This window comes from Pinus tabuliformis, chromosome 9 (assembly GCF_031772625.1).
Source record: "Pinus tabuliformis cultivar Carrire ecotype Pingquan chromosome 9, CPIR1, whole genome shotgun sequence".
In the NCBI taxonomy this organism is placed as follows: Eukaryota; Viridiplantae; Streptophyta; class Pinopsida; order Pinales; family Pinaceae; genus Pinus; species Pinus tabuliformis.
Window position 1 is genome coordinate 1,517,977,994 of NC_142307.1, and position 18,891 is coordinate 1,517,996,884.

Below are 18,891 nucleotides of genomic sequence, written 5' to 3' on the forward strand. Positions count from 1 at the left end.
CATCTGCAACTTGCTATTAATTTTTGAAAACGTCAATATGACGGGCAGGTTTAAAAATTAAAAGTTTTAATTTTTTTTTTTATAAATTTGTATATATATATATATATATAACCTTACCGTATATATTTTTTACACTGTATAATCCACCTGGCACCCGTAAGTTAAAACTTAAAGTGATTGAAATGGACCGGTTCGAGCCTCGAGGTACTGGAACTTGGATTCAAAAGGACGAAGGAGATCGTCGGCGTGGTGGAACATTAAGGGCGATTCGCATCTATTCTCTCTCGCTCTGAGAATCGGCCGTCTTCTGTGTTACTGAAGTACATCCGTAATAGCGCTGGTATGACGAGCCGACCTCATGCTGTCATGTTCCCTTTTCCCGCTGAAGGTCACATTAGGCCCATGCTGCAACTTTCCAGAATCTTATACGCCCGAGGTTTTTATATCACATTCGTTAACACCGATTATATACAAGAGCGGTGGGTTAGGTCTTGATCGGAGTCCCTGAAATCTCACCCGGCGGACTTCAGATTTGAAACTATTCCAGACGGCCTGCCTGCCGACCATGGCCGGACCCTCAAACTAGATGAGCTATCTGAGTCCTTGAATGACAACGCCCCTCTGCATTTCGACAAGCTCATTGACAAGTTGAAGAATTTACAGCCAGACGTTCCTCCCGTGACATGTATTATTTCTGATGGGGTTCTTTCCTTTCCATAGAATACCGAGAGGAAGCTGGGAGTTCCCAGAGTATCTTTCTGGACGCTCAGCGCTTGTGGCTTCTCAGCTTATTTCTTCATGTCTCTTCTCGTTGAAAATGGTTATGTTCCTCTCAAAGGTATATCACTATGGCAATTCTTTTCATCTCCCTGTACTTTTTTTCTTTTCATATGAGTTTTGTTGTCTGATTGCACTAAGGTCAGTTGAGTTTGAATTTCTTTTGAAATAAGTTAATTCCAAGTTTTGATCCTCAACTCCTCTCCATTAATGGATTTGAAGGACTAAATGCAATGGTTTACTGCAGATGAGAGGTGTTTTACAAATGGATACATGGAAGAAATACTGACGTGCATTCCTAGAATGCCCCCGCTGCATGTCAAAGACCTTCCCAGTTTCTTGCAAGTCGCAGAATCTGCAAAGGGCTACATGTTTGAGCATATGAAAAGTGAAGGGCAGGCCTCTCTGGAAGCCGACATGGTAATACTCAATACCTTTGATGAGCTGGAGGGTCCTGTACTCGACGCACTCCGGATAAGAGTTCCGCCCTTGTATTCTCTTGGCCCTCTTTTACACGCAGCAGAAAGTGATGAGAATCGAAAATCCCATCTGTCTGACAGCATCTGGACTGAAGAAACCGACTGTGTGAAATGGTTGGACGGTCAGGTTCTGTCTTCAGTTATCTATGTCTATCATCAGTTTATATACATCGCCGATTCGCCAGCGTTGCCAGGTTTTTGAAATCCCTCCCTCTCTCTCTGTACAAATAACAATAACAATTACACTGTTATAGCTGCTAATTTCATGGGTGGAAAATTGGAAATGGATTGGATAATGCTCATTTTCTACATTTGCTAGGTGATATGGCGGAAGCATAAATGCTAGAATTTTTTAACATATTTCCTTTGATGTGCGACTTTCTGTCGTTAAGATTTTGGCTTTCTTTTAGGAGATTGGTTCGAACATGTTCTTATAAGTTAATTGGGTCATCAAAGTTGGTTGGATTTTTTTGACAAGGCCGTATTAGAAGGGGATTGTGGGTGTGGAGTATATATAGTTATGAATTTTTGACATTCTTATAGTAGGTTTGGAGGTGTCAGATCTAATAGTAAAACTGAAACATCAGCACACATTAGCACTTTGCGGTTTGCTAGATAGCTGGAAATTGAAGAGATTTCAAGTCCAAAATGGTTATTGAGTGGGCTCAAGGACATTCAAATTCAAATTTTGGGCCATGTAACAGATCAAGTCCATGTCAAAATCCTTTAGGCACTTTTCATTCACCCATATTTTTCGTAAGCAGAACTAGGTGGCCTACAACCTCTCCAAATGTGGTATATTTGTTATTCCGGATGTCATCCGTTACACATCTTTTGTCGCAGATTCTCCTTACAGCTCTGGGAGTTTCATTTTCTAAGACGCAGAGTAGGCCTCTTTGTAGCTCATCTGATCACTTGCCTTGCATCTGGTCTGTAGTTTCCTTTCGTTTTTTTCAATATTTGTTTTGTTTCTTCTCTATGGTGTCAGGCCTAGCGATTTATAGTTGTCAGTTATTTCTGCCAGCAATATTTTGTATCAGACAATTTGTTTTGAAGTGAGAATGTCTTCAGCATCTCTGCTTATATCTATTGGGAACGTCTTCGTTTCTTTAGTAATTAAGGTATGTTCTCTCCATAGAGTAATTGAGGTATGTTCTCTCCATAGAGATGAATTCAGAACTGGGGCATATAGAAAGTTGAGATGGTTTTTTTTAAGTAAAAATAAAAATAAAAATAAAAATTTGTCCTATCTAAACTCAACCTTGTTATACATATAAATATAAAATTAATTGCGCATCCACCTAAGTATGTCATGCCTGTGGTCATACACAGCACGAGAATACACCGTCTTGATACCTCTTTTATGACCATCGATGTGTTGTCACAAGGAAAAATAAATATCTTGAACCAAAGCAAGTTATATTTATTGAAATTTGCTAGAAATTAAGGCTGCTTCAATCAGAGCTGCTTGCACACATATATATACGTAGTATCTGACTTACTAATGAGCCTAATTTTACATAGAGTAGGATGCCGATTCCTGAGATGCCTCTGGATCCAGGATAGAGTATGACGTTGAAGGATTGGAAGCCCAGCAGTTGTTGTTTCTATATATATTTCCCATCTATTTTATCAGTATTTCCATTTTAAACAAAAAAAACTCAGAACATTTGAACAATTTGGAAAATTTGCAGAAAAATTTGATCAGCAGGTCTCAAAACAAAGTGTAGCAATGAGACTTGAGCCGAATTGTACAACAAAAAATGAAAATTTTGAACAATTATGAGTACAATTTGAAATTAGATGAAACTTGTACAAATAAATTTTAAAAAAATTTGATCAGCAGGTCTCAAAACAAAGTGTAGCAATGAGACTTGAGCCGAATTGTACAACAAAAAATGAAAATTTTGAACAATTATGAGTACAATTTGAAATTAGATGAAACTTGTACAAATAAATTTTAAAAGTCATATAATCAGCAGGTCTCAAAACAAAGTGTAGCAATGAGACTTGAGCCGAATTGTACAACAAAAAATGAAAATTTTGAACAATTATGAGTACAATTTGAAATTAGATGAAACTTGTACAGATAAATTTTAAAAGTCATATGATGGGCAGTTTAAAAATAAAAACGTCATAAAAAAATTCCTTGACGGGTAGGGTCACCCGTCAAATTTAACCCCTGCAGTCCCATGTAATCAAGTTGCGTCATGAATTAATTGTGAGAGCATCATGAGTGTCATAGTTATATAAACCATTCAATGTCGAGGGACAAGCCGCACAATGTATAGGTGGGACTATTGGTTGCAGAACTGTACGAACAGACACGCTTTCTTGCCCAATCGCAGACGGCAGAAAACGTATCGCCGTAATTCCGGAAACTAAGTTGCATCACGCGTGTAATCAAGTTTTGTCGTGAAGTAATTGTGAGAGCATCATCCGTGTTGTAGCTATAGAGACCATTCAATGTCGAGCGACAAGCCGCATAATGCACACTTGGGACCAGCCGTCCGAGAATTGTACGAACAGACATGCTTTCTTGCCCATTAGACGCGTCAGAAAATGTGTCGGCGTGATTGCGCAAAACACGGAAGCTTTGATGATTTCGAAATTTACGGCTTTCAACTCAATTGATTTAGTTGGAAGTTGCAGAATACTTTTAAATTATAATTATGGGTATCGCTTAGTTCAGTTATTAGTTTAAAAGGATTTGTTTCGCTGAGTTGAATAATTGCTTGCTAGGGACAAAAAAAAAAAAAAAAAAAAAAAAAAAATCCTTCGATAATAAAATTGTTTCTAACCAAATCGTTTTCAAATAAAACTATTTCTTTATTAAAAAGTAGTTAAATAAATTAAAGATGTTTTTTTCTAATTAATTAATAGCGAGGGAAAATGTTATTTCATTTTATTCTGAATAAGATTAGGTCTATTTTAAATATTTTTCATTTACAATAACATTTGTCTTTTATCATATTCTTCTTATTTTTGTTTTTATATTATTGATTCTAAACCTTTTCGATACAAATGACATAGTTGTTCTTTTTTTTGCAAAATTTACAACTAAAGTTAGGTCACTATTTGTAGATGAGCAATTTTTTTTGTCGAAAGAAGTTATGATGTGCTTGATTTCCATAGGACAGTGGTCACTATTTGTAGATGGAGAATGTTTTTTTGTCGAAACAAGTTATGATGTGCTTGGTTTCCATAGGACAGTGGTTATATTGGAGGTTTTCTATATATCAACTTTCCAAAATGTTCATGCATTGTTTTTTACATGGTTCAATGTTCAATATTATGTGTGTTTTGTTGACATCATTTTTGTCTTGTTGTGCCATAAAACTTGCAGCGCCTTCTTTTCTTTTAAGAAACTTCTTCGTGTAACCATGGATGCAACTATTTGGGATTTTATACCATTCGAAATTATCGCACTTGTTTCTCGTTGCCTTCCTTTGTCCATGTTGATGAGATATAAGTTGGTTTGCAAACAATTGTCTCTTTTGTTGGAAGATCCATTGTTTCTTGCTGGTTGCAATCGTTTTGTTGTCAAAGAGTTTGGCTTTATTGCTTTAGCAGTTCATAGAGGCCCTGGTTGTTTCGTTGGGTCTTACCTTAGTGATAAGGGAGTAATATCTTCCATGCTTTTCCCTTTTGTTGAATCTGGATTTCAAATTGAAAGCATTGTTGGATCGATGATTCTATTCAGTTCGCCTCCTAATTATTTGGGTTTAAAAAGTTTCTTTCTTGTCAACCCTTTTACAAAAACGTTTAGAAATATTGCTTCTCTTCATCTTGGCGAGCATGGATTCTTGTTTGTTTTGCAAAAATCTAGCCCTCGAAAATATGTTTGGGTTGTTTTGAAAGAAGTGTCTTGTGAGATGGATCCACATTATTTACTCTCTAACAGTGTTGACATGGTTTGGCAAAGAAAAATACTTCCTTATGGTGGTGTCCCATTGTCGAAGGAGGTTATATTTTATAAAGGAAATTTTTATTGGTTATATTTGGAAAAAGATTATGATGATTATCCTACGTATGGGTACACTATATATTCGCTGGACCTACAAAGGAACAATTGGGGTTTTACAGTTGTGCCCATTTCAAACATACGGTGTATGGAAATAGGGCACTACGGGAACCAACTTCTTTGTTTTGTGAATAATGGCGATACGTCTATGTGATCACTGGAAGAAATTGATAATTTTGAAATTGGCCAGCCTTGAAATGAACAAATTGTTGAATATTTTGAAGATGACTGGGGGTTTAGCTAGACATTGCTTGAGGAGATGTCTGTGGATATAAACAATAAATTCCCACGTTATGTTCCTTTTCGTGTTATGTAAAAAAAAAACTTTTTGGTTCAATGCAAGAGCAATTTAAGCTATATGATATGCTCAATGAGATTTGCACAAAAGAAATTGTTGATGGTGTCTTGATGTTGGAAACATCAGGGTTCCATGTTCCTACTACTGATCATTTTAATGAATACATCGAAAATGGAAATGTCTTCTCGCTTCTTCTTAATGTTGATTCTATCGTAGATATATCATCAGTAATTGTGGGTGTTGATATATAATGTTTGACCGTTGGAGATGTTTGTTATTACATGTTGTTGGAAATATAGACTTTGTCCAAAAATTTCAAATTTGAGTATGAAATATTTTTGTTTTGAATTGTGATGTTTCACTAAGTGCATATTTATGCGGAGATTGAATTTTTCCCCATATAAATATTGCTTTGTATGATGTTTGTCATGATCTAGAATCTCCATCTCAGAGATGTTGTTTGAAAAATACATTTCTTGGCGGTAGTTGTTTGGAAAAGAAAGATTGCTATCCTTTTTTCCTAGTTTTTTGATATATTGTTGCTTTTTTGGCTTTTCTTTTGTAGTTTGCTTATTGTTTTTTTCTTTTGTTTATGAAGTGTTTGTTCCATTGATAGATTTAATTTTTTTTAAGTATTGGGGATTCATTGTGCTATGAATATGGTTTCTTTACCGTTGTTGGGGTTATGGAAAATAGAGTGAGAAAAAAGAGTTTAAAATGGTTGTAGAAATGTCGAGCAAAGAAACGAGCAAGCATGTAGGTAAAAGAGTTCTCTCCCCTTCCTCTCGTGAGAGAACAAATGAATATCAAAGTGAGTGGTATCCGTAGAACAAGGATGTTATAAATGCTCGCAGAAGGGCTATTTACCAAAAAAGGAAAAAAAATTCAACAAGTCATGGACATGTTGGGGTTGACATTTTTTAGTATCGCAATATCATGATTGTGTTTGGAATGATAAATTTTTTGAATATTTTTTAATCTTCATGTTGTTTGCACCAAATTGTTTGTCTTTATATTATTCTTTTAATTTGACTTTTTTCTGCACCTTCCTGCTTTGTAAGAGATCCAGAAACTGACGAACAATGAAGCATCCCGTGGGCATAGTCAAGGAAATTCTTCTTTATGAGAAGAGATGTTAGTTGCAGATGCACAATTTGTAGCCTCCAGTTTGTTTGTTGATAGTGATATGGTTCCTCACATTTTAGACAATGTCGATCAATCTACTAGAAATGCTTGTTGTGGTGTTCCTAATAGCAACTACTTAGTCAACTTTATTAGTCCACCTGAATATTTGCGTACGACCTATGCTGAAGCGGTACATGTAGTCAAATTTTTTTAGTTTAACTTATTTATTCGTGATGACAAAAAAAAAGTGTCATTGAGCATTTTCTTTCTCCTATTATTTTTCATTGCCTCCATTTTTGGGTAACAAATTTTTGTGTTTACTCTTGTTCAGTCGTGGTGTAGCGAGCTTCCTCTGCCAAATTTGAAGCTCGTGGGTTGGTCTCTCAAACAAAAATAAATGGAGAGTTTGGTGCTCATGAACTTAGTGCGTATGGAAGCTTTAGTGTTTCTTCACAGGAAGAATGTTTTGACATATTCGGTTAAGTGCATCTTTTGCTGCAAAAATTTTGTCCACCTCTCTAATGTTTTTCTTTTTTTTGTGTTGTTTCAGTGGTTGTATTTACAAAGCCTCTGTTCAAAGATGTGGGAATTTTGGGAAATCTCTAAACGATGGGCGAATTTCTATAATGGAAGATGGCCGACAAGAAGGCCTTGAACAAGAACTTGCATCTGATTTGTTTGCTAATGGTAGTATGCTTTCTAGGATGGTTGACAATTTGCGACAATCTGTTGTGGATGTTGGGCCTAGTGTCCCTCCATGTAACTCTATTGTTAATGTTGTTCACCATAGGGAAATTCAACAAAAATATCCTTTGAGGATTGCGTAAGTGCTTTCTCTTCTTTCTTATGTTTTCAATATTTAAATCAAGAATTTGGTTTGTTGTGTTTAATCATCAATTTTTTTTTTTTTAATAACAATGTTTAATTTCAATATTTGACGACAACCATATTGCTAGGCAGTGCAACTTTGTTGGTTCCTCAACTTCTGGTTGGAGAATACAACAACCACCAAAATTTATATTTCCTTTATTTTGAAATGGGTGGTTAGTTCAACAAATTGTGTTTTCATTGTTAACGTTCTTCGTTTTTACATAATGCTTTATACATTTTCATTTATAGAATGAACATGTTTTTAATGAATTAAGGGGAGTGGATGTTTGTCATTTGATGGGAATAAATGATGTTTCCCATGGTGCAAGTACCCCGGTTATTTCTGATCATCGTCAGATTTGAATGCCTTTTGGTAGGGGGAACAGAGGTTGTTTTTTTCGTTTTAGCGATGACATGCTTGAAGCGCATAGATAATTTCATTCGAGGCTTAATGACTTGTCTGTTGTGCAAATGTGCCAAGTGTGTAATGAATGCTATCCAGGTATACAAGTTATAAGATGGCATGAAGGGCCCATATGTAAAAGGCACATAGGGGAGAAAAGCTCACATCATTTTTTTCGTTTTCACAACATGGATCCAGGTGAGTAGCCTGAAGTTATAAAAGTTTTGACACAAGTTGAAGAAATGCTTATAGCAAGGGTGAGTCCAATACTTCATGTGTCGCATGCACGTGGTGGTCAATATAAATATAGTGGTCATACAATAAGTATTCTGTAAGATATTTCCATGATTGCAAAGAAACTTCCTCACTGTTTTGAAAAGCTTGATTATATTATCGTGAGAAGACGTGGTGTTGAATCGAGATATTATGAATGCTATGTGAAGAGAAAATGTGTGATGAATGTGTTTCTTTACAAAATTCAAATGGATAAATATTACAGGGATGTTGAAATTGATATGGATTCAATTGCAACTCTCCATGAAAGGCCTACTGATGTGTCAAGCATGCTACAACAAGTTGATAGAAATTTATATGAAACAAGTGGGGTTGGGGAGGACATTGAAAGGGAGGGTGATAATTCCTTGCGATCCCATTCATCGTTGTTTTTGTCGCACTTACCTAATGATTGCATGGACATTTATCGAATAAGAAGATTTATTGAAAATGTGTAAAAGACAGACTCAGTGTAGGTTTTAACCTTGTAAAAAAATTACCTCCATACGAATTCTAAAAACAGAAAATAAACAATGGTGAGAGCATAAAACATAAAACATATATACACAGAGATTTTCCCCTGGATCCCAAAACCGGGACTACTAGATTGATTTTCATTATATTCCTTTCAATGTTACAATACATACTATATATATATATATATATATATATATATATATATATATATATATATATATATACATGCCGAAGCATCCATAAACCCCAATCCATTAACCTTGGATTAGAACATAACCGTAGTTCCCTTGACCGGATATACAAAATAGCATGGAAAAAAACCATCATGCCCAAAACCATGTGTGAAATATGTGCACAAAACCATATGTAGGTCTGCCCACCTAATATAGGATCCACAATTTTTTCCCAAGACACTACCCCGGACCTCGTGCAGGTGGGCTACCGCCCCTATGTATCCCCAGATAGGAGGGGAAACCGCCCCCCTATGACCCCCTGGAAACACCCGACACAACGTACAAGGGGGGCTATTGCCCCCCCACACGTGGGGTAGCCGTGGAAAGAGTATAAAACAACCCAACATTATCCCACTTGTTGTTTTCTTTCCATAGGGGGCCACATGAGAGCTTATTCATTGATCCAACCCTGCAACACCCATTGTTTCTCTACACCAAGAGAACTTCTTAGTGCTCATAGAGTTTGTCAATGCATCTGCATTATTCTTCAAAGTGTCCACCTTTACCAGCAACACCTTTTTGTCTTCAACCATATCCCTCACAAGGTGATACTGAACATCAATGTTCTTTGTCTTTGAATGATAAGCATGGTTCTTTGCCAAGAAATTTTCGCTTTGGCTGTCACAATCTATCCTTACAGCTCATTGTACTAACCCCATACTTGAACACAATCTTTGCAACCAAACTTCTTCCTTTCTTGCACGAGTGGGTGCCATGTATTCTCCCTCTGTATTGAAAATGCCACTACATACTATCTCTTACTCATCCAACCCACTGCACCTCCAAATAGGTTAAACACATACCCACTTGTAGATCTTCTCTGATCCATATCTCCAGCCCAGTCTGCATCAACAAACCCATGAATGTCCAAAACTATGTCCAATCCTAGTCTTCCTTGGTAGCACAAACCATAATCACTAGTGCCACACAAAAACTTGAGAACGCGCTTCACTGCTATCCAATGCTTCTTCCCTGGCTTTGACATAAACCTGCTCAATACTCCCACTACATGTGCAATGTTTGGTCTGGTGCAGACCATTGCATTACCAACTGCACTTGCATATGGAACACGGGACATGTCCTCTTCAACTTCTTATGTATTGGGACACTATTCAGCAAATAACTTTACACCTAAAAGAATAGGAACCTTAACTGGCTTAATATCCTGCATATTAAACGTTTGCAGTATTGTCTCGACATACATCCTCTGGTTTAACCAGAGCTTCCTCTTTGCCCAATCTTGTTTAATTTCCATGCCCAAAATATAGTTTTCAGCAGCAAGATCATTCATGTCAAATTTGGAGGATAGTTGGGTCTTCAAATACTGGATAATTTCTTTGTCATTTCCAACTAGTAACATATCACCCACATAAAAGACCAGATAAATAACATGAACCCATTTATTTAAAATACACACAATGATTTGTTTTACTTCTAGCGAAGCCAAGTCCCCATATAAATGTATAAAATTTCTAATACCACATCCTTGGTGACGGTTTTAACCCATACAAAGACTTTTTTAACTTTCATACCAGTTCTTTATCACCCTTCACCACAAAGCCTTCAGGTTGCTTCATGTAAATCTCTTCTTTCAGTTTCCCGTGAAGAAATGATGTCTTCACATCCATCTATTCTACCTCAAAATCAAAAGCAGCAACAACAAATAAAAGTAATCTAATAGAAGCTACCTTGGAAACATGAGAAAAAATATCACCAAAATCAATTCCCAGCACCTAGGAATAACCTTTTTCTACGAACCGAGCTTTGTATTTCTCCACCTTTCCTTCTGCATTCATGTTCTTCTTAAACACCCATTTGTTGCCAATGGGTTTCCTTCTAGCCAGCAACTCACTAGATCCAAAGCCTCATTTTTGTGCAAAGATGCCATTTCATCAACCATGGCCTCATTCCAGAGATTTCCATCCTCTAAATCTACTGCTTCCCTCACAGTTCTAGGTTCATCAACAGTAATAGATAAATCAAAATTTGAACAGAAAGCAGATGGACTATACCTTTATGGTTTCCTTCTTTCTCGAACTAATCTTCTCACAGTCAGAGTTTGTGGATATTCATCTTTTGATTCATCTTTTGCTGTAGAGCCTGATTCTCCCTCCTCAAACACTATCTTCTTAGGTTCCTTTGGTAGGACTTCATGTTTAATAACATCTTTCACCTCTCTAAACAACACATCTCAGATGTACAAAACCTTCCTTATTTCTGGGTTCCAAATCTTATAGCCTTTTAAAACATCCTTATACCCAATAAAGATGCACTTTTTAGATTTACTATCCAAATTTGTTCTTTTCTCCTTTGGAACATGTACATATGGATCACATCCAAATAACCCCAGATGTGAAAGAGAATGATTTTTACCAGTCAATACCTCTCGTGGAGTCTTATATTCCAATGTTGATGAAGGTGATCTATTGACCAGGTAACATGCAGTCTCCACTGCCTCTCCCCAGAATTCCTGTCCTAACCCGACATCATTGAGCATGCTTCTTGACCTTTCCATCAAAGTCTTGTTCATTCTTTCTACAACTGCATTTTTCTTAGGTGTGTATGGAGTAGTATTCTACCATGTTATACCACAATTCTTACAAAACTCTTCAAATTCCTTCTTGCAAAACTCTCCATCATTATTTATCCTTAACACCTTTATCTTCTTCTCTGTCTGGTTTTCCACTAGAGCCTTAAATTCTTTGAACCTGTCAAAGACTTTAGATTTATTCATGAGGAAAAATATCCGTGTATTCCTTGAGAAGTCATCTATAAATGATACATAGTACATAGACTTACCCAGTGATGGAACTGACACAGGTCCAAACGCATCACTATGCACAATCTCTAATATTCGTTTCGCCCTCTTAGCACCAGAGGTGAAACTCACCCGATTCTACTTCCTATGTACAAAAGTTTCAAAGAAATCAAAATCTAGAGATCAATTAGACATACCTTCTATCATACCATTACCATGAAGTATTCAAAGGCCCTTCTCTCCAATATGTCCAAGCCCTCTATGCCATAGCATGGTCTTTTCTCCAGAGACCACTAGATTTTCTGCTCCACTTTCAGAAACCATAGAACTATTGCACCCATCAATAACAGTGCTACCCTGAAGCTTGTATAGAGTTCCGATTCGAACTCCCCTCCTCAATACTAGTGTTCCCTGAACCATGTTGCAGGTATCTTTCTTGAACACTGTTTTTACACCTGCATAATACACCTTCTTACATAAATCATTTTTCTATCCAATGCAGGAATATACAGAACACCTGGAAGTGTTCTAATCCTTCGAGCTTGCAACTTTATCTTGAAATTTCCATGACCAACGATTCTAGCCTTTCCGTCATCCCCTAAGAAGACATCACTAGCATCATATTTCTCATACTCGTAGAACCACTCTCTATGGGGAGTGGAGTGAAAGGATGCACCTGAGTCAATCAACCATGCCTCATGATCTACATGTGTACTTGAAGAAAAATCCAAGTACACATCCCCACCTTCATCTGAGGTGGTTTTTGCCTGTGAAGAAGGAGCATCATTAGATCCCTTTCCTTTCTCAGGAGCTTTAGATTTACAGTCCCTTTGGAGGTGGCCTTCCTTTATGTATTTCCGACACACCTTTACATGTTTTCCTGGAGATTTAGATCTCCCACTCAAGGAATTTTTTTTATTTTTTATTTTTTTATTTTTTTTATTTTTTTATTTTTCTTATTTTTTTTATTATTTTTTGGGACCGTCCTCATACAAACAAGGCATCACCATTCTGGCCCTCCATATTTTCCGTCTCATATCCTCCGACAACAAGGGTGAGACTATTTCATCAAACTGCAAAGAAGTTAAATTGCTACCTATTGCAACAACCAAACTATCGCATGAATCTAGTAGAGAACACAAAAAACTGATGCACTTATCTTCACCTAAAATTTTAATATCAACAGACAATAACTACCCTACCACAGTATTAAAGGCATTCTGATGCTTTTTCATTGAGCCTCCATCTTTCATCCTCAAGTTCTACAACTTTTTCCGTAGGAACAGTTTATTCAATAGAGACTTAGATTGGTACAAAGTCCCTAACTTGTCCCACAAATTCTTTGCCAAAGCTTCCCTTGATACATTCAGTAATATTGAATCTATGAAACACAATCATAATGTGCTCTTTGCCTTTCGATGCAACTTCGCCCAGTCTTCAACTGACATTGTTGTTGGTTTAGTACCTAGATCTGCCATGATCCACTAATCTTTATCCACTAGCAGATCATCCATATTGAGTTTCCAAAACTCAAACTCTGACCATTAAATTTCTCGATCTCTATTTTTCCACTACTTGCCATCTTCTTTCACCACAAGAATCAATCCCGCAGATCTCCCACTCAACAGGGTCTACCATAGGCCTAAGAAGAAACCCCTCAATAACAAAGACATTCCCATGAAGCCAAAACAACTCTGATACCAAACGTAGGTTTTAACCCTGTACAAAAATGACTTGCATATAAATTATAAAAATAGAAAATAAACAATGGCGAGAGCATAAAACATAAAACAGATATACACATAGCTTTTCCCCTGGATCCCAAAACTGGGACTAATAGATTGATTTTTCATTATATTCCTTTCAATGTTACAATAAATGTATATACATGCCAAATCATACATAAACCCCAATCCATAAGCGATGTATTAGAACATAACTGTAGTTCCCTTGACCAGATCTACAAAATACCATGGACAAAAAACCATCATGCCCAAAACCATGTGAAAAATCCATGCACAAAACCATAGGTAGGTTCATCCACCTAATATAGAGTCTAGAAAAAAATACCGGGGTGCTGCCCCTGACCCCATGCAGGGGGGCTACTACCCTTGACCCCATGCAGGGGGGCTACTGCCCCCCTACATACCCCTCGATAAGGGGATAGCTGCTCCCCATGTGACCCCTTGACAACACCCCACACAATGTACAAGGGGGGATATCACCCCCTATGACCCCCCAATGTGTGGGGTAGTCGTGGAAAGAATATAATACAACCCAACAGGCAGAGCCTTTAGAATGGCTACATATTGATACGTCTCCTATTAATGAATACAATATAGAAGGGTTATTGGACATTGCATTCCCAACTTTTTCCTCAACTTGAGATGTTGTTTGGTTGCATCCACGTATTTGCAACATTGAAATGCATGAATATGGTTTGCACCTGTTGAGATATTATGATCAAAGATTTGGAAGCCACCCTATATTTCGGTACTTTCTTTTGAATATGATAATGTGACATTGTAGTCAAGGAACGACAACATTTTTTAGGAAGACGGGTTTACATGAAAATGCACCTTCTGTTGTTGAACAATTGCTGCAAGAACTTCGTGATTTTATTGACAATAATTTGGCTGAAAAATTAATGCATTTTGGTTCATCCCTTAAGGGTACAAGGGAATATTGGACAAATTGTCGATCTGACCTTATCGACATGATTAACTAGTTGGATTGCCCTACATTTTTTTTTACGTTAACTGTAGCTGACACCAAGTGGCCAAACTTGCATAGTGTCATGCCTTTGAATAGCCAATATGGACATCAAAATGAGAATGCGAGAAAATTTTCCAATGTTATTCAGTGTCTGCATATTGTTGCTAAGTATATGGGCCAAAGTTTTACTATTTTTTCGTGAGGTTGTTTTACAAAAATATATTGGGGTATGTGATTTTTGGTACAAGTTTGTTCTTTTGTGTTTTTCTTATGTCGTGCTAGATTTTAAACATATTGTTTGGAATTTTGTATGTTTATATTTGTTAATTTAGTGCCTCATTTTGTTAGATATGAGTGGCAACATAGAGGCTCTGTGCACATCCACATTTTTCTATGGTTGCCTTGGGATCCTGATGTTGAGGGAATGGATTGGTCGAACCCTTTGAGTCTCGATACAACAAATCAATTTTTTGAAAAATATGTGACAACTTGGAATCCCTGTGGCATACATCATCATAATGTCATGATAGCTAGAAGTGTAAATGATGATTCATGCTTCTTAAATACCCAAAAACTTTTTTCATGTAACGTTGAAGAAGATTATGAGAATTTGGTTAATCGAGTGGAAAGACACACGAAATCTTGTGTAGATTCATGTTTGAGGAACAAGGGGTCGATCCTTTGTTGTTGGTACAAAAATACATGGGAGGTTTGTATAGAGTCGAATTTGTATGTGGATGAAAAAGGGGGAAAATATGTACCTTCTCGAAACGATGATTGTTTAAATGTTCACAATGCAAATCTTTTGACTATGTGGCGAGAAAATGTAGATTATCAACCTATTATTTCTCATCATGTTGCTTTGAAATATATTGCCAAGTATGCTTCAAAGGTGGAAAGAAGATCTAAAAGTTATCATGATATGTTGACAAGAGTTTCTTTTGGCAGTGCATGTGATGGTCCTGCGTTGGCTACATATAGAGGGTTCCTTGTTGAAACTCTTGTTGAGTGTGACATAGGAGCATAGGAAAGTTTCCATATGTTGTTAAAGTTGCCTCTTATTGTTTGTAGTCATAATTTTTTCCCTTTGAACATTGGGAAGAAATTTTACGAAAGGCTTATAGTACATTCTAATGACATTTCTTGTGGGAACAATTTTGTTGAGGTCTATCAAACGAGGACACATTTTTTGGCCCATTTGTGCCTGATTGAAATAGTAAGATCATGGAGTTTTGATGCTAGAAGTATACATGAACAATGGAAAGAACAATATTTGCATGCTATTGTTTGTGTCTAGCCACTTTTTTATGTTGTTCCAGATGAAGACTCCAAAGAGTTTGAAATATTTTTTTGGTCGGAGTTGTTGTTGTACAAGACATTTCATGACATTGCTTTCAATATTGGGAACAAAATAAAAACAATAATTGTGAATTGGAGGAATTTCAGATATAATGTGTGAATGTTGATCATACTCCTTTGCAAAACTAAAAAATTGAAGAATATGTTGAGCTCGTAGTGCATGAGGAAAATGTTTATCGGGATTTCGAACAGTGGAAGATTTTCTCTTGGATAGTTCCCCAAAACCATGAGCACATTTCAGATCTTCAAAACCTTGGTAGAAGGGACTTTTATATTCACCATAATTGGCAGGAAACAATATTGTCAGATTAAATTATTCAACAAGTAATCCACTTTATAGAAGATGCAAAGTCTTCTAGTGTTCTTAATATAAATTATATTGGGGAGACAATTTCTTGCCTTCAAAATTATTGGAGAGATAACGAGCTACTTTTGAAATTGTGTTTCACCACATTCTTAATGCTTTGAAAGATGATCCTTTGTTTTTTATTATTCAAGGAACCTATGGAATAGGAAAATCTACTCTCATTCATTGTATTTTTCATGCTCTTTTAGCTACAACGATGGGTGGCAACAGTCAAATATTATTGCTTGCTCCAACTGGTTTAGCTACTTTTAATATACATGTGAAAACAATATATTATGCTTTGAAAATACCTATGAAAGATATCAAACCACTTAATGGTCAAGCTCTATTAAATTTCCAAGAAGAAATGAGGAACGTTTGTTATATTTTAATTGATGAAATGATATTTCTTGGGCCTAAGTTGTTTATGAAAATAGATTCAAGTTTGCAAGAGGCATTTCTGGAAAAGAAGGATTCTCCATTTGGTGGCAGGTCAATGATGCTTGTGGGTGATCTTGGGAAGATTCCTCCAGTCCCCTTTATGCAGGAAGAACAACCAAGAAAGTTTTATGGGAAAGATTCAACCTTGTTGTCACATAGGACAAAATTTATAGGCAACAGGAAGATGATCCAAGGTAGACCTCCTTTCTCAAACTTTTAACGAATATAAGAAATGCTGAGCCTTTTTTGGATGATTGGGATCCTCTTATGATGTGTGTAGAGAGCTACTTGGATTCTCAAGAAAAGGTTTTATTTTATTCTTCAACACACTTGTTTGCAATGAATGATCTCATTAATTTTCACAATTGCAAAATGCTCAAATCCTTGAATTGCCCAGTTGCTGGATGTGTTGCGCGATGTGCTAGGAGATCGGATATTGTTGATAATGATGATGATGTGTTGGATCATGAGGTCTTTTTGTGTCATGGTCAGCGTGTCATGCTTACATGTAATTTGTGGGTGGAAGTTTAAATGGTGTTGTTGGGTTTGTAGAAGATATCTTTTATTCACCTGGTACACATCCGCCTCAACTTCCACAATTTGCTACAATTATTTTTGAGAAGTACATTGGTGTTCCATTTGACAACGATTGTCCTAATGTTGTGCCGATAACACCTATTGTTAGAGGGAACCTTAGACAAATGCCATTAAAAATGGCTTGGGGCTTGACTATACACAAGTCACAAGGGATGACTTTGCAATGAGCCATTATAGATATTGGAGATAGAGAGAGGTAGGGTTTGACCTTTACAGTTATATCGAGAGTGAGATTGATTGATGTTTTATGGATTTCACCACCTTTTTATTATCAACATGATGAAAAAATGCAAAACTTTCTTATGTAACACTTAGGAAAAAAAGGAGCGATTGAAGTCTATATAATTTTAAGGTTTTTAGTCCAAAATTGAGTTGTCTGTTGTGGTAAAGTGGTTCAAAATGATATTAATGGTTTATGATTTTTCCCTACCATGATTTAATTATTATTTTGTGGTAATTTTTTATTTTATTTTATTTTATTTTTTATTTTTTTTATGTTGAATTCCTGGAATAAAATCGTGCGCATCCTATAGTTCATCTACCTTTGGTTTTTGATCTTTTTCCATTGGTTTTAATATATTTCCCTTTGATTTACAATGCCTTTGGGTTTTTACTGTTGATCACTTTGCTTAATTTTTCATAGCATTTCTTATATTTTTTGTATGGTTTATATACCTTGTTTTATCTTATCAATTTGTTATGTTTATTTATGTTTTTGGATGATATTTGAAGGGTTTAATACTGTTTGAATGGTTTAGTGTTTTTGCATGCATTTTAGATAAAAGATGATTAGTTATATATAAATCTTGTTGTTCCTTGAAATTTGTTTGATGCAACATGATAATTTATTTGTCTTGGTTTCTTATCATTTGAATATATTTGTTGATTGAAAATGTCAGAAAATTGAGCGTTTTCAAAATATTGCATGGTTCTTTGATTTGTTGATGGTGTTCTCGCTATTTGATTTGTTTAATTTAACCTGTTTCTACTATCGTTTCTCCTGTTTTTTAATGCTCTTACATTTATGGCCATTGTTTTTATTTTTTGTTATGAAGAAAATATATAAGGGTTTATATACATTCGTTGTATAATTTTAATGTTGTTTTTTCTTTCTTCTCTCCATATTTTGAATTGTATTTGATTTATGTCCAAGAAATTTTTTATTTCCTATTAAGGAAAATAGAAAAAAGAAAAAATTCAAGATATTTTTTGTTTCTTTATATTTGTTTGTTTCTTTGTTTATGCACTAATATTTTTCCTATCTTTCTGTGATTGAAATGTAGATACGGACAACCATGATGACATTTATTATGCTGAGGTGATCAAATCTATTGCTTCAACCTTAAGTTTTGTTTCATATATTCGCAAAAGGCTAGATAAAAAACATGGATTCCATCCTTCTTTTATTGATGAGCATATTCGTGTCTTGGGTGTAATGAAATCAGATGTGCAAACGTTGTATCATTTGCACGTAAGAGAAGCTGAGAGGAAAACTAGAAGGGATTGGTTGGAGAGTGTTAAGTATCATGACCATTATGATGTTGATTTGAGCTGGTGTTGTTTTTGTCACTGTTTAGGGTGTGTTTTGGAAGAGGCTCGCATGAAATAGTTGTGTTATCATTGAGTATTTGAATTTCATTTTTTGTTTAGGAATTTGTACATGTTAAGAGATATGAAAAAAATATCCGTCTATATACAGATCAATAAAATGTCAAT

The 18,891-nt window shown here is 35.9% G+C and overlaps 1 protein-coding gene across 1 annotated transcript; it reads left to right on the forward strand.

Moving 5' to 3' along the window:
• The first annotated feature begins 342 nt into the window (after positions 1-342).
• On the forward strand, positions 343-1,458 carry LOC149154378 ((R)-mandelonitrile beta-glucosyltransferase-like). The gene is made up of 4 exons (XM_089444129.1): positions 343-436; positions 548-685; positions 788-838; positions 1,025-1,458. Exons 1-4 carry the CDS (start codon positions 343-345, stop codon positions 1,456-1,458), a joined length of 717 nt encoding a protein of 238 aa, XP_089300255.1.
• The last annotated feature ends 17,433 nt before the right edge of the window (positions 1,459-18,891 follow it).

What these genes read in the sequence shown, in the direction of transcription:
- LOC149154378 (XM_089444129.1), top strand. Translation starts at nt 343, where the DNA reads ATGACGAGCCGACCTCATGCTGTCATGTTCCCTTTTCCCGCTGAAGGT. An exon ending in AGACGTTCCTCCCGTGACAT is followed by an intron (nt 686 to 787) that starts GTATTATTTCTG and finishes GTGGCTTCTCAG; the next exon opens with CTTATTTCTTCATGTCTCTT. An exon ending in TGGTTATGTTCCTCTCAAAG is followed by an intron (nt 839 to 1,024) that starts GTATATCACTAT and finishes GGTTTACTGCAG; the next exon opens with ATGAGAGGTGTTTTACAAAT.